This window comes from Chelonia mydas, chromosome 1 (assembly GCF_015237465.2).
Source record: "Chelonia mydas isolate rCheMyd1 chromosome 1, rCheMyd1.pri.v2, whole genome shotgun sequence".
NCBI lineage: Eukaryota > Metazoa > Chordata > Testudines > Cheloniidae > Chelonia > Chelonia mydas.
Genome location: NC_057849.1, coordinates 158,687,768 through 158,703,547, shown reverse-complemented (window position 1 = coordinate 158,703,547; position 15,780 = coordinate 158,687,768). Strand labels below are relative to the sequence as shown.

The 15,780-nt window shown below is 43.9% G+C and overlaps 1 protein-coding gene across 5 annotated transcripts in view; it reads left to right on the top strand.

The window, feature by feature from the left end:
• Positions 1–15,780, top strand: part of DYRK1A (dual specificity tyrosine phosphorylation regulated kinase 1A) — a 142,443-nt gene that overhangs the window by 98,510 nt on the left and 28,153 nt on the right. For all 5 annotated transcript variants that reach the window (XM_037903965.2, XM_043538232.1, XM_043538230.1 and 2 more), the window contains one exon: positions 1,275–1,474. In XM_037903965.2, coding sequence (XP_037759893.1) covers positions 1,275–1,474 — 200 coding nt within the window. The remainder of the gene's footprint in view (positions 1–1,274; positions 1,475–15,780) is intronic.

Below are 15,780 nucleotides of genomic sequence, written 5' to 3'. Positions count from 1 at the left end.
TGAAAAGTTCCCTTTGGGGTGTCTCTTTTGTCGTAGTCATCGACTTTTGAAGCACTAGGTTGTGGCAGCGATGTCCATAATTTAAAAAAAAAAAAAATACTCAAGATGAGGAAACCTTGTTTTAACAGAGACAGCTTTCCGGTATCAGCCTGTTAAAAAAAATTGTTCATTAAAATTCTTGAAGTGTCTTATCTTGGAAAGAGCTGTGGTCTAGTGTTCAGAATTGAAGACTTGCCTACATTAGGAAATTGTAGGGGAGGAAAAAAAATCTCAGTGGTGTTACCACTAGATCAGCATCCGTAGGAGAGCTGGTATAGAGAAGGTTTCAGCAACTGGACCCATTTAACCTTGTCAATTAAACCTGCTTTTTAGCAAGTTGAACATAGCGGTAATATGTCAGAACCCACCAGTACCTCATCTGTTATCGCTTCCGCTTAAAACTAGTTTAGTTTTAAAATATTGTTTTCCAAGTATTCTGCCTAGAGCAGGGCAAAAATAGATTTTTGATTTGCTGGTAGCTTAAAAAATAAAAATAAATCTTTCAGGTTGACCCAAAAAACAAAATTCAGAAAAAAATTAGGCAAATCAAAGAAGTCCGTTTTGGAACACTTCATCTCGAAATGTTTTGTTTTCAAGCCTTTTTAAAGGACTAAATTTCATGAAATGGGGTAAGTTTTTGTGCCCTACTTCTAATTTTTAGCCCAATTAGTTAAGACAGTCACCTAGAATGTATGAAACCTGTTTTCACTTCTCCCCTTTGCTTGATATGGAACAGCTCTAATTCCACCTGAGTGTCTATTCTTTTGTTATGATTCTGCAATATTTTCCATTTGTTTACATTTATGTTTTGTCCCTTTCTGCTGTGTGAAAGACTCTCGCGATCCAGGAGAATTGAAATGATGAAATTGATCGTACAGAAAGATCTCTCGTGGCATTAAAAACCGGACAACTATATTTTCTTCTTATCTCTTTTCAGTCATAATGGTAGATGTTACTTGTAAAAGTGGGAGGTAAACAATTTTTTTAACACATTTTTTAGTTTGTCACTTCAATGCATCTCTGTGCCACAACTTTCCCATTTGTAAAATGGGGTGTAATAATACTTTTTACTCACCTTTGTGCACTTTAAGATCTCTGGATTAATGCTGCTGTATATGTACAAAGTATTATTTTATCTGGTATTATTTATTTTATGGCCTTGGAAATGGAGGTCAACTGGTGCAAATACCACGAGGATGTAAACATTACACTAAAATCTTGAATTGTTTTTCTAGGAGGAGAGACTTCAGCATGCAAACCTTCATCTGTTCGGCTTGCACCGTCATTTTCATTCCATGCTGCTGGCCTTCAGATGGCTGGACAGATGTCCCATTCACATCAGCAGTACAGCGATCGTCGGCAGCAGAACATAAATGACCAACAGGTTTCTGCCTTATCCTACACTGACCAGATTCAACAACCTCTAACCAACCAGGTATGTGATATCAGGAGAGAGACTTTTCCGTTTTGAGATACGTGCTTTCTTCCCTAAATATTTAAATATTTTGGGACACTTAACCCATAACTTTGTTTAAAATAGAAACCTCTGTGATTACAAGGTTCACATCTAATGCATCTAGATCAAAACTTTTGTTATTTTTAAAAATTGAGAAATACTATTGCTCCTTTGTAAGAGGCTTCAAGAGACAATCTTTTGGCAGTTAAATAAATACTTGCCTTATTTGTAAAAGGAAATATTCTATTCTAACCATTCTTGACATGGAAAGGAAGTAAAGTAATCTGAGGGGAATTTATGGCAATTAAAGATTAATCTAATGGTAATCATGAAAAATGTAAATTGAAGTCCAAGTTTGACTGCTTTATTTTTATAAAGAGGGAGAATTTTATAGGTAACTTCGGATTGTAAAGTTATTATACAGAACTTTATAAAGATCTTGATTTCAAAACAATAATACAAATTTATACTATCACTGGGACTCTTTCACTGCTCCTCTCCCATGTCAGAGTTCTGCATTCTCATATATTAGCTCTTATCTTGGATAGATGAAGTAAGCATACCTGGGGAGTTGGAGGACTCCAACTGGGTACTATCTGGCTGACATACCTTCCCTAGTGTCATTGGACTATGGCAGCAGCTCCCCACCTATGAGGGCTAGATTACCCCCTTGCTCTCCCTGAGAGCATTCCTCTGTAGTTCCCCCCCCCTTCTTAAAAGTAGCAAGGAAGCTGACCGCCTGCTTAAAGGGGACTGCTTAGCACCTGCTCCCTGCTTACACCCAGATTGACTGACTGATTTTGGATTTAGGAAGTCTTTAAATTCTGCCTTCAAAGCATACAGGATAGTAAAATGAGCCCAACATAAGAGGAGGGAATGCTGCTGCTGCGCCCTGGTGCAAATCATCCCACCCCCATCTAAGCCACCTTGGATGTGCTGCCATACTGTCATGAGAGCTTTACTAGGACTCCGAAGTGTGTTGCTCTGTGGAAAAGCAAGATGAGGGAAGGGACCACAGAAGAAGAGGAAGAGAAAGAGATTAGGGAAGATGAGTGTGATCAGGATCAGCCCTAAGAGATGCAGGATCCTCTGGCATGTAGGGGGGAAAGGGTAGTTCAGGCTGTTCAAGTGGAAGGACTTACTTTCCAGGATTGCTCAGCTCCTGAAAATTGGAAATGGAAGAGCCAGGTGATCTGATACCAAGCAGTCCCATCCTACCTAGTTCATATAGGTCCCAGAAAACTCCATATGTTAAAAACAAGACATGATGGCTCAAGAGTAGAAATCTCCGTTAAGAAGTTGCCTGCAGGCAGGCTTGTGAAGATCCTATATCTGCCAACAGAGGAAAAAATGCCAAGATCTGACTGTCCATCAGTGGATATAGCTACCTCAAGAGTGGCAAAATGGGTGATAGTACCTATCAGAAGGCGTGTTTTCCTTTTAAAACGGTTGCTTAAGAGAGAGGTCAAATCTGCTTTTAAAGGAGCATTTAGCTCAGGAACCCTGCAGGGGACCCTGTATGTGATTTATCCTTCTAGGGTAATATTTGGTGAATGCACAGATTTTTCATGTTCTCTAATGCTAAGGATAAATAGATGGTGATGGCTGAAATGCTGCCCTTGTTGGAAGCTGCAGTGTTTTTCATGGCAGATGTGACATACAGCTTAACCAGGACCACCTTAGGAGCCAGGGTGATGTTCATAACAGTAAAGAGGTCCCCGAGGGCTGAAGTAGTGGTCAACTGATTAGATAGCCAAGGCCAGCCTAGCTCCTCTACCCTTTAGGACAGCAATCCTACTTGGCAAAGAGCTTCAGAAGCTGTAGGAAAAACAGAGTCTTCCCACAGTACACCACCTGCAGACACTGGTACAAATCTCAACCTTGGTTGGCTCTTGCCTCTCTAAACCTACCCCCATCAACCAGGGAAAAGAATTTGGCAGGCTTCTTTTTGAGGAAAAAATCTGTGCGCTTCTCTGTGGGTACAAAAGTAATTAGGAGCCCCAGGCAATCAGCATGAAGGTATGCAGACGCATACTGCATCTTTGCCACTTCCTAAATGCAGAGGTTAACACCACTTGGGATCATTGGGTATTGCATGCAGTACCCTGAGACTTTTGAGGAGAGTCCCACTCCAAAAGCTTTTTTTACTTAGTCACCTTGCTTCAGCACCAAAAAGAGGCAGGATGTACAAGACTGTAGACACCCTGCAGAATTTGTAGCAAATCCCCAAAATCATTCCAGTTTCCTAGAATTTAGTGGGAACAGGGGACCTATTAAATGTACTTCACATTTCCCAAGACTAGCGGTGGACTGTGCCCAGTTTTGGACCTGTGTTTGGCACTAGTGTGACTGCTGTTGGGATAGTGTGTCCCTTTCTGGGGTGTACAGTTCAAGAAAGATATTGATAAATTGGAGATTGCTCAGAGGGTAACCATGGAATGATTAAAGGATTGGAAAATATCCATTATAATGATAAACAGGTTGAGCTCTTTGAGGCTATCTGAACATAGAGAAAGTTAAGGGGTGACTTGATCACAGTCCATAACTACCTACATCGCAAACAAAAATTTGATGCTAAAGAGCTCTTCAGCCTAGCAGATAAAAGTATTACAAATAAAAATGATGGGAAGCTGTAGCTAGACAAATTCAGACTAAAATAAGGCAAACGTTTAACAGAAAGGGTAATTAAGCATTGGAACAATTTACCAAGGGATGTGGTGGATTCTCCATCACTGGAAATTTTAAAGTCAAAATTGCATGTTTTTCTAAAAGATATGCTTTAGTTCAAACAGGAATTAATTCAGGGAAGTTCTATGGCCTGTGTTATACAGGAGGTCAGACTAGATTATCATAATCATTCCGTCTGGTCTTAATCTGTGTATCTATGAAAATAAATTCTTCATTTCAGGGTTAGAGAAAGATCAAATCTCAAATTAGGGATTTGGTCAGTCAATTCAGGAATTTGCCTGTTCCCTGGATCTTCAAGATGCCTGTGTATACATCCAAATTTGGCATTATATCGATTAATCCTATTTTACACAATATTTGGAGCATTTCTGGCAATATCAAGCTCTCCCAAAATAGGACCTAGATATGTACTGTGACTGCGATGAATTTCCTCTGACCCAAATCAGGCTCCAATATGTAGAGCCAAGGTAGGATCATCAACAGGGGGTTTCCTGTCACAGTGTCAGCAGCTGGTCTGTCTGTGAGCCCAGTTAACACACAAGCAGATAAAACCTTAATTCAGGGCAGGTGTCGGAAGCAGCAATACCAGTTGCCAGCCCTGCTGCAACTGCAGGTAGTGTTCTCCTGGGATTACGTATGGGTGCTGGAGACTATGGCAGCATGCTTGACAATAGTTCCTTGGACCGACTTCCAAATAAGAGTGCTACCATGTTTTCTGTTTTCAAACTGAGCAGAATCAAAGAACTCCAGGCTATATCATCAACTGCTCTCTGCATTCAGAATGGCTCTAAGGTTGTGGCTAGACAAATCAAATCAGAAAGTTTGCTCCCTGATAATTGGCTGATTAAGACTGGAAGCTTGTTAGGATAGGGAAGCCAACTAAGAGAGGCTGTGGCTCAAGGGAAATGGTCTACAAGGGAAAAGAGCTCGTAAATCAGCCACCTCAAAATTAAGGCTTAAGACTCACCTTGCTCCACTAAGGGTATGTCTACACTACGGAATAAGGTCGAATTTATAGAAGTCGGTTTTTTAGAAATCGGTTTTATATATTCGAGTGTGTGTGTCCCCACAGAAGTGCATTAAGTGCATTAACTCGGCGGAGTGCTTCCACAGTACCGAGGCTAGAGTCGACTTCCGGAGCGTTGCACTGTGGGTAGCTATCCCACAGTTCCCGCAGTCTCCGCTGCCCATTGGAATTCTGGGTTGAGATCCCAATGCCTGATGGGGCTGAAACATTGTCGCGGGTGGTTCTGGGTACATATCGTCAGTCCCCCCTTCCCTCCCTCCCTCCGTGAAAGCAAGGGCAGACAATCGTTTCGCGCCTTTTTTCCTGAGTTACCTGTGCGGACGCCATACCACCGCAAGCATGGAGCCCGCTCAGGTAACCGTCACCGTATGTCTCCTGGGTGCTGGAAGACGCGGTACGGCATTGCTACACAGTAGCAGCAACCCATTGCCTTCTGGCAGCAGACGGTGCAGTATGACTGTTACCCATCCTCGTCGTGTCCGAGGTGCTCCTGGCCACGTCGGCTGGGAGCGCCTGGGCAGACATGGGCGCAGGGACTAAATTTTTGGTGACTTGACCAGCTCATTCTCTTTAGTCCTGCAGTCAGTCCTATTGAACCGTCTTATGGTGATCAGGCAGGCAATACGGATTGCTAGCAGTCGTATTGTACCGTCTTCTGCCGGGCAGGCAAGAGATGACGATGGCTAGCAATCGTACTGTACCATCTTCTGCCGGGCAGGCAAGAGATGAGGATGGCTAGCAGTCGTACTGTACCATCTTCTGCCGGGCAGGCAAGAGATGAGGATGGCTAGCAGTCGTACTGTACCATCTTCTGCCGAGCAGCCATGAGATGTGGATGGCATGCAGTCCTTCTGCACCGTCTGCTGCCAGCCAAAGATGTAAAAGATAGATGGAGTGGATCGAAACAAGAAATAGACCAGATTTGTTTTGTACTCATTTGCCTCTTCCCCTGTCTAGGGGACTCATTCCTCTAGGTCACACTGCAGTCACTCACAGAGAAGGTGCAGCGAGCTAAATCTAGCCATGTATCAGAGGCCACGCTAACCTCCTTGTTCCAATAAGAACAGTAACTTAGGTGCACCATTTCTTATTGGAACCCTCCATGAACTCCTGCCTGAACTACTCCTTGATTTAAAGCCACCCCCTTTGTGGATTTTAGCTCCCTGAAGCCAACCCTGTAAGCCGTGTCGTCAGTCGCCCCTCCCTCCGTCAGAGCAACGGCAGACAATCATTCCGCGCCTTTTTTCTGTGCGGACGCCATACCAAGGCAAGCATGGAGTCCGCTCAGCTCACTTTGGCAATTAGGAGCACATTAAACACCACACGCATTATCCAGCAGTATATGCAGCACCAGAACCTGGCAAAGCGCTACCGGGCGAGGAGGCGACGTCAGCGCGGTCACGTGAGTGATCAGGACATGGACACAGATTTCTCTGAAAGCATGGGCCCTGACAATGCATGCATCATGGTGCTAATGGGGCAGGTTCATGCTGTGGAACGCCGATTCTGGGCTTGGGAAACAAGCACAGACTGGTGGGACCGCATAGTGTTGCGGGTCTGGGACGATTCCCAGTGGCTGCGAAACATTCGCATGCGTAAGGGCACTTTCATGGAACTCTGTGACTTGCTTTCCCCTGCCCTGAAGCGCATGAATACCAAGATGAGAGCAGCCCTCACAGTTGAGAAGCGAGTGGCGATAGCCCTGTGGAAGCTTGCAACGCCAGACAGCTACCGGTCAGCTGGAAATCAATTTGGAGTGGGCAAATCTACTGTTGGGGCTGCTGTGATGCAAGTAGCCCACGCAATCAAAGATCTGCTGATATCAAGGGTAGTGACCCTGGGAAATGTGCAGGTCATAGTGGATGGCTTTGCTGCAATGGGATTCCCTAACTGTGGTGGGGCCATAGACGGAACCCATATCCCTATCTTGGCACCGGAGCACCAAGCCGGCGAGTACATAAACCGCAAGGGGTACTTTTCGATAGTGCTGCAAGCTCTGGTGGATCACAAGGGACGTTTCACCAACATCAACGTGGGATGGCCGGGAAAGGTACATGACGCTCGCATCTTCAGGAACTCTGGTCTGTTTCAAAAGCTGCAAGAAGGGACTTTATTCCCAGACCAGAAAATAACTGTTGGGGATGTTGAAATGCCTATATGTATCCTTGGGGACCCAGCCTACCCCTTAATGCCATGGCTCATGAAGCCATACACAGGCAGCCTGGACAGTAGTCAGGAGCTGTTCAACTACAGGCTGAGCAAGTGCAGAATGGTGGTAGAATGTGCATTTGGATGTTTAAAGGCGCGCTGGCGCAGTTTACTGACTCGCTTAGACCTCAGCGAAACCAATATTCCCACTGTTATTACTGCTTGCTGTGTGCTCCACAATATCTGTGAGAGTAAGGGGGAGACGTTTATGGCGGGGTGGGAGGTTGAGGCAAATCGCCTGGCTGCTGGTTACGTGCAGCCAGACACCAGGGCGGTTAAAAGAGCACAGGAGGGCGCGGTACGCATCAGAGAGGCTTTGAAAACCAGTTTCGTGACTGGCCAGGCTACGGTGTGAAAGTTCTGTTTGTTTCTCCTTGATGAAACCCCCCGCCCCTTGGTTCACTCTCCTTCCCTGTAAGCTAACCACCCTCCCCTCCTCCCTTCGATCACCACTTGGAGAGGCAATAAAGTCATTGTTGCTTCACATTCATGCATTCTTCATTCATTCATCACACAAACAGGGGGATGACTACCAAGGTAGCCCAGGAGGGGTGGTGGAGGAGGGAAGGAAAATGCCACACAGCACTTTAAAAGTTTACAACTTTAAAATTTATTGAATGACAGCCTTCTTTTTTTTTGGGCGATCCTCTGTGGTGGAGTGGCTGGTTGGCCGGAGGCCCCCCCACCGCGTTCTTGGGCGTCTGGGTGTGGAGGCTATGGAACTTGGGGAGGAGGGCGGTTGGTTACACAGGGGCTGTAGTGGCAGTCTGTTCTCCAGCTGCCTTTGCTGCAGCTCAACCATACACTGGAGCATACTGGTTTGGTCCTCCAGCAGCCTCAGCATTGAATCCTGCCTCCTCTCATCACGCTGCCGCCACATTCGAGCTTCAGCCCTCTCTTCAGCCCGCCACTTACTCTCTTCAGCCCGCCACCTCTCCTCCCGGTCATTTTGTGCTTTCCTGCAGTCTGACATTATTTGCCTCCACGCATTCGTCTGTGCTCTGTCAGTGTGGGAGGACAGCATCAGCTCGGAGAACATTTCATCTCGAGTGCGTTTTTTTTTTCTTTCTAATCTTCACTAGCCTCTGGGAAGGAGAAGATCCTGTGATCGTTGAAACACATGCAGCTGGTGGAGAAAAAAAAAGGGACAGCGGTATTTAAAAAGACACATTTTATAAAACACTGGTTACACTCTTTCAGGGTAAACCTTGTTGTTAACATTACATACATAGCACATGTGCTTTCGTTACAAGGTCGCATTTTGCCTCCCCCCCACCGCGTGGCTACCCCCTCCACCCTCCACCCTCCCTGTGGCTAACAGCGGGGAACATTTCTGTTCAGCCGCAGGCAAACAGCCCAGCAGGAATGGGCTCCTCTGAGTGTCCCCTGAAGAAAAGCACCCTATTTCAACCAGGTGACCATGGATTATATCTCACTCTCCTGAGGATAACACAGAGAGATAAAGAACGGATGTTGCTTGAACGCCAGCAAACATACACTGCAATGCTTTGTTGTACAGTGATTCCCGAGTACATGTTACTGGCCTGGAGTGGTAAAGTGTCCTACCATGAAGGACGCAATAAGTCTGCCCTCCCCAGAAACCTTTTGCAAAGGCTTTGGGAGTATATCCAGGAGAGCCGCAAATGCCAGGGCAAATTAATCCTTTCACATGCTTGCTTTTACACTATGTATAGTATTTTAAAAGGTACACTCACCGGAGGTCCCTTCTCCGCCTGCTGGGTCCAGGAGGCAGCCTTGGGTGGGTTCGGGGGGTACTGGCTCCAGGTCCAGGGTGAGAAACAGTTCCTGGCTGTCGGGGAAAACCGGTTTCTCCGCTTGCTTGCTGTGAGCTATCTACAACCTCCTCCTCATCATCATCTTCTTCGTCCCCAAAACCTGCTTCCGTATTGCCTCCATCTCCATTGAAGGAGTCAAACAACACGGCTGGGGTAGTGGTGGCTGAACCCCCTAAAATGGCATGCAGCTCATCATAGAAGCGGCATGTTTGGGGCTCTGACCCGGAGCGACCGTTCGCCTCTCTGGTTTTCTGGTAGGCTTGCCTCAGCTCCTTCAGTTTCACGCGGCACTGCTTCGGGTCCTTGTTATGGCCTCTGTCCTTCATGCCCTGGGAGATTTTGACAAAGGTTTTGGCATTTCGAAAACTGGAACGGAGTTCTGATAGCACGGATTCCTCTCCCCATACAGCGATCAGATCCCGTACCTCCCGTTCGGTCCATGCTGGAGCTCTTTTGCGATTCTGAGACTCCATCATGGTCACCTCTGCTGATGAGCTCTGCATGGTCACCTGCAGCTTGCCACGCTGGCCAAACAGGAAATGAGATTCAAAAGTTCGCGGTTCTTTTCCTGTCTACCTGGCCAGTGCATCTGAGTTGAGAGTGCTGTCCAGAGCGGTCACAATGGAGCACTCTGGGATAGCTCCCGGAGGCCAATACCGTCGAATTGTGTCCACAGTACCCCAAATTCGACCCGGCAAGGCCGATTTAAGCGCTAATCCACTTGTCAGGGGTGGAGTAAGGAAATCGATTTTAAGAGCCCTTTAAGTCGAAATAAATGGCTTCATCGTGTGGACAGGTACGGGTTTACATCGATTTAACGCTGCTAAATTCGACCTAAAGTCCTAGTGTAGACCAGGGCTAACACACAGTCTGGAGTTCCCCTCTTCTAATTCTATTTAAGATCCACTCCAATCTGGCTTTCACCCCTTGTATTCCACTGAAATGGCTCTCATCAAAGGCTGTAATGACCTCTACCTAGCCAAAGCTCAGAATCAGTATTAGATCCTTATCCTCCTTTACCTGTCAGCCGCTTTCAACACAGTCAGCCATACGCTTCTTGAAATCTCTTCCTCCCTTGTCTTTTTGTGACTGTCCTCTCCTAATTCCCCCTCATCTCTATTCTCTCCTTCTGGATGTCCTTCGGAGGATCCTCCTTATCCCCATCTAGTTTTCTCAGTGCGTTCCACAGGGATCTGTCTTTGGTCCCCTTGTCTTTTCCCTATATCTCCTCTCTAAGCAATCTCATCCTAAAACACAAATTCAGCTATCAACTCTGAGTTGATGACTCTCTACTCCAGACCTGTCATCTTCTGTCCAGACTAAAGTCTCTCTCTCTCTCACACACTCACACTCACACTCACACTCACACTCACACTCACACTCACACTCACACTCACACTCACACTCACACTCACACTCACACTCACACTCACACTCACACTCACACTCACACACGCACACCCCCCTCCTTGTGGAAGTCTAGACCTCATCTCAAGCTCAACTTGGCTAAAATAGAACTTGTAATTTTTCTGTCCAGGTCCTCCCTACTATCTCCTTTCTTGATCACTGCAGACAACACCACCATCCTGCCTGTCACTCGGGCCTGTAACCTGGGTGTTATCTTTGACTTGGACCTCTTTAGGTCCTCACACTAAGGTTAAAGCTTGCAGATTCTTTCTGCATAAAATCTCTGAGATATGGCTTTTCCTATCCAACTGCAGTTTAAGTTCTCATCCAGGCTTCTGTCTTCTCACATTTTGATCACTGTAACATCCTTTGTCTAGCCTTGATAAATGCAGTCTTATCCTTCCGAGAATTGAGAATGCTGCTACAAAGATCATTTTCCTATTCCTTTGCTTTGACCATGTTGCCCTGTCTGCATCCCTCCATTGGCACCCTCTTCAGGATTGAATCAAATGTAAGCTACCTGTCTTCACTTTCAAGGCCCTTCATTCCCTATCCTCACCCTACTTATTATCTCTCATTTTCTATTGAGATGCCAACTTCTAGCTCCAATTGGCACATGATGCCAGTCTGCATTGCCCACTTGTCAAATTTTCAAACAAGCACTTTTGTGCTTTCTCCCATGCTGCCCTTCATGCTTGGGAGGAGCTCCCAATAAGCATTCTCAAAACTAACTCATTATTCTCCTTTAAAACCTTTCTCAAAACTCTACCCATGTTGCCTACAAAAAGCTTGACAATGGCTAGCCTGCTGATACCACTGCCCATCATGCTGACCAAACTGTGTAATTGTTTCCTTGTACTTCCGCATCTGTTGTCTTGTCTTATAATTTTGTAAGCTCCTTGGGGCAGGCTTTGTCCTTTGCTCTGTTTGTACAGTGCTGAGTACAATGGGGTCCTGCCTGTGACTAAGACTGCTGTGTTTTACAGTGATACAAATAATCATGGACTTAATGAGCCCATTTAGATAGTCCAATATTGTTATCCTGGGCACATACACACATTGTCAAGGAGGTACGAATAGCAAGGGCATGGTTAAGAAGCTGCTCATGCTTATGACCTGGCCAGAAAAAGCATTTTGAAAGATGTCACCCACAAATAGCAGGGGATCAAAATGACACTGTAGACTGGCCAGGCAGGCAGCAGGTATGTCTATGAGAGGTGGGAACTCAGTTGTAAGATGCTTACTGTAATATGTCAAACATAAGGAACCCCGTAGATCGATCTGATTGCCATCAAGATCAGTAGGAAGACAGAGGTGTACTTCAGCAGATGTAAGGAGCATAACTCCCTGGGAAATAGGCATTCTGCCTCTCCCAATGGGTTTTCTCCTCACACATCACCATCAGTAACAGGATACTATGTACCAATTTACCAGCCCTGCCACACACAGTAATGGTTTCTAGTGACAGATCAAAGAGCCAGTTTATTGTTTTGGTGCTACCGTACATAGCAGCCTCAGGCTTGCATATTATCCAAGGGGAGGAAGCCTTCTTGGGTATGATTTTAGTTCAACCAGATGTTCTGTAATACTCTCTTGCAAGACCTACACGCCAAAAAAGTGGTGGTGTGTTGTTTTTTTGTGTGTTTTTTGTTTTGTTTTTGCTTTGTTGTTTCAGTGACTGTATTTGTACACAGTGTGAGTGAGGGTCTTTCTCTAGCGGTTTGTTTGCCATGCTGAGATTATTGGACAAAATTTTTAGTTTTATAGACTCCAACCTCCATCTTCTGGCCAGACTGCTGCACTGCACCACTTTCTCCTGGTCAAGTTCAGTGCCTTGGCTGGTGAGTTCAAGTGCTTTTCCTCTGACAAGAGACTTTCCTCAAAATTCCTAAACCTTCCGTATCTTGAACAAGCCTAATTCTTCCTAATTTCAGTAAAAATTTCTGTTGGATTTTTAATAGCTCCTCTCCAAGCACAAATTTTGTATTAATAGTTCCTCAGACTCTACCTCAGTGGGACAAATTAAGGAAATCTTTTTTTCAGTCTCCAAGACTCCTCATTTCTTCTTAGTCTCCTCATTTCTAGCATTTAGGACTGAAATGTTTTCCACAAAGATTCTGATGTTGGTGGATACCAAAGGAAACACACAGTGATTTGGAAGAATATACAGATTTCTCTAAAATGGCCTTCATATCTATTGTCAGTTGTCTCCTGCCCTCTATGATTGCCAAAGGTTGTATGGCTTATTGTTGGGATAGAGCATCCAGCAAGAGGAAAAAACAACTTCGATCCAGCAAGTTGACTCTGGTTTTCATTTATGGTGTTTTTGATACTGCAAGCAGCCATTCAAGTTTATTTACATTTATGGGAAATAATGCTGCCTGCTTCTTATTTACAATGTCACCTGAAAGTGAGAACAGACATTCATATGGCACTGTTGTAGCCGGCGTTGCAAGGTATTAACCTGCCAGATATGCTAAACATTTGTATGCCCCTTTATGCTTCGACATGTAGGCTCTAAAGCAGGAGTTCTCAAACTGGGAGTTGGGACCCCTCAGGGGGTCGCGAGGTTATTACATGCGGGGGTCGTGAGCTGTCAGCCTCCACCCCAAACCCCACTTTACATCCAGCATTTATAATGGTGTTAAATATATAAAAAAGTGTTTTTTTTAATTTATAAAGGGGGTCGCACTCAGAGGCTTGCTATTTGAAAGGGGTCACCAGTACAAAAGTTTGAGAACCACTGCTCTAAAGTAATAATAATTCTACATTTGAAAGTGGCACTTTCACGATAGATTGTACTAGAGTACTTGTATGAGATGTATTGAAAAATACTGTTATACAGTGCAAATATTTGTAATACAAATAATATAAAATATTCTGTATTGTAATTGAAATCAATATATTTTAAAATGTAGAAAAATGTCCAAAAATATTTATAATAAATTTACATTGACATTCTGTTATTGTTTAATAGTGCGATTAAAACTGTGATTAATCACAACTGTTTTTTAAAATCCAGTTAATTTGTTTTGTATTAATTGCTTGCTTTAACTGCAATTAATTGACAGCCCTAAAAATAAGTTAACTGGAATTCTTAGTTAGACACAGTGGTATAAAATATAAATTCCTTTCATTGTACTCCCTTTGTAAACAAAGTCGCACTAGATGTAGCCATAATCTCTGCTACTCCTTGTTATGCTCAATTTAATTTTTTTTTTAAGTATCCAAATATCTCCTGATGGATTAGGACATCTATTTTACAGGATATATATCCCCTGTCATAAAAATTCCCATAATGAAATAAGGTATATTTAAGAAGAAACACCACTGCTTTGGGCAGTAAAGAATGGGACCACATGAAGAAATTTGTGTTACAGTCACTTAATTATCTATTCCCTCTTTTACCAAACACTGCAAAATTAACATTATTGTCAGCTGATACATGGTCCTTCAAGTTGCTCTGGACCAATTAAAAAAATGAAAATAGATCAATTTAATGTGCATAGCTGGGACTCTTAGGCTTGTTGTCTACTCTGTTTTTATCATCTGTTTTTATTATTTGGTTGTTTCCTGTTCTGACTTTGTGCTTCCTAACTTTCATTTGCATACCAACAAATGGGTCATATGAAATTTGAAAATTTGATTTTCTTATTTGTAATTTTAATTTCTCTTAGTGGTACCAGTCCCTGCTATGCATGTCCTGCTCCATGAATCTGTTAAGATGATAAAATTTTGTTGTTTATTTACAAGTATAATTGCAATGAAACCACTTGATTGTCATTTATCTTGGTATTTATATATATTTTCTGGGTTATGTTTTCCAACCTTCAAATTTTGGAAATATCTCCTGGGGTTTCAGTTAGCTATGTGGCCAGCTGGTAGAGACTGGAGTCTGCAAAGCAGGATTTAAAAAAGTAACCAAGAGAGCCGCCTCAAAGCCAAAGGAGAGGCAGGATTACCTAACAATACAGTACGGTATGGTACCACTATGCAAAATAGGTATTGTCCCCTTCTTGTGCCAACATTCTCTCCTTTCATTCATCAGAGGAAGAGGTGGTTATATAATTGGAGCAAGATTCAGATCTTTCATATTTTTCTGAGGGGATCTTGCTGTACCATTGGAATGTCCTGATTAAGAATATAGCTAAGCATTTTAAAATGCAGCCTATGTAGGAATCTGCCACCTTTTTCCTCCCTTTTTTTCCTTCCCAATCTTCCATCCCATTTTTCAGAAGGTAGAGAGGAAAATACTGCCTCTTTAAAAAGTTAATACAGGTCATATTATGTCCTTAATAATAACTGAGCTGCTGTATTAGTTTTAGACTGTCTATACTGCCCTGAAGTTGGGACTATGGGGATGTGAATAGCAGCACGCACCAAAGTGCTGTGCTGTAACTCCCCTGTGTGGATACTGCAGGAACAAATGAAAAGGTTCCTAGTTCCCATTACTGTAGTCCTATTTGAAGAGGACTGTGTTAATGCAAAGTAGGAACCTTTTGGCTTGTGGCTGGAGCATCCACACAGGGAAGTTGCAGTACAACCCTTTGGTGTGTGCTGCTATTCACACCCCTATAATCTGAGCTGTGAGATAGTGTAGACAAGCTCTGAGTGATGCTGCACAGGTGTAAGTGAAAGCATGATTTGGAGATAAAGGAGTTAGGGTTATCACTGTGAAGCTGAGAAGGGCGCAAGTTGGCCTGCAGAATCTTAATTATTGTTTGTGGTTCACAAGAAGAAAAGAAAACCAGCCTGATTTTCTCAGGTTGAATTTTCAGGGCTGTTGCTAGAAAAATGTTTTACTTGTAAAGTGACCAAATTTGAGCTAGAAATTAGAGATGGACATGGAACCCCTGCAGTGCTGTCCTACAAAGGAGAATATGCATGGGTCCTACACACGCCTATCACAACAAGGGGTGAACCTCATCCGGTGCACTAAATGCCCCAATAATGATGTGGGTGAAACCAGACAATCATTATGCTCTTGAATGAGTGAACACTGGAACATGATAGAAGACAGAAACACCATAGCACCTATGAGTGAACACTTTTTGCAAAGTCCTCATTCTCAAAGGAAACCTGCATAGCACTTTTTCAAAAGACAAGCCAGAGAGCTTAAATTCATAACTTTTCTAGATACTAAAAATCAGGGACTGAAT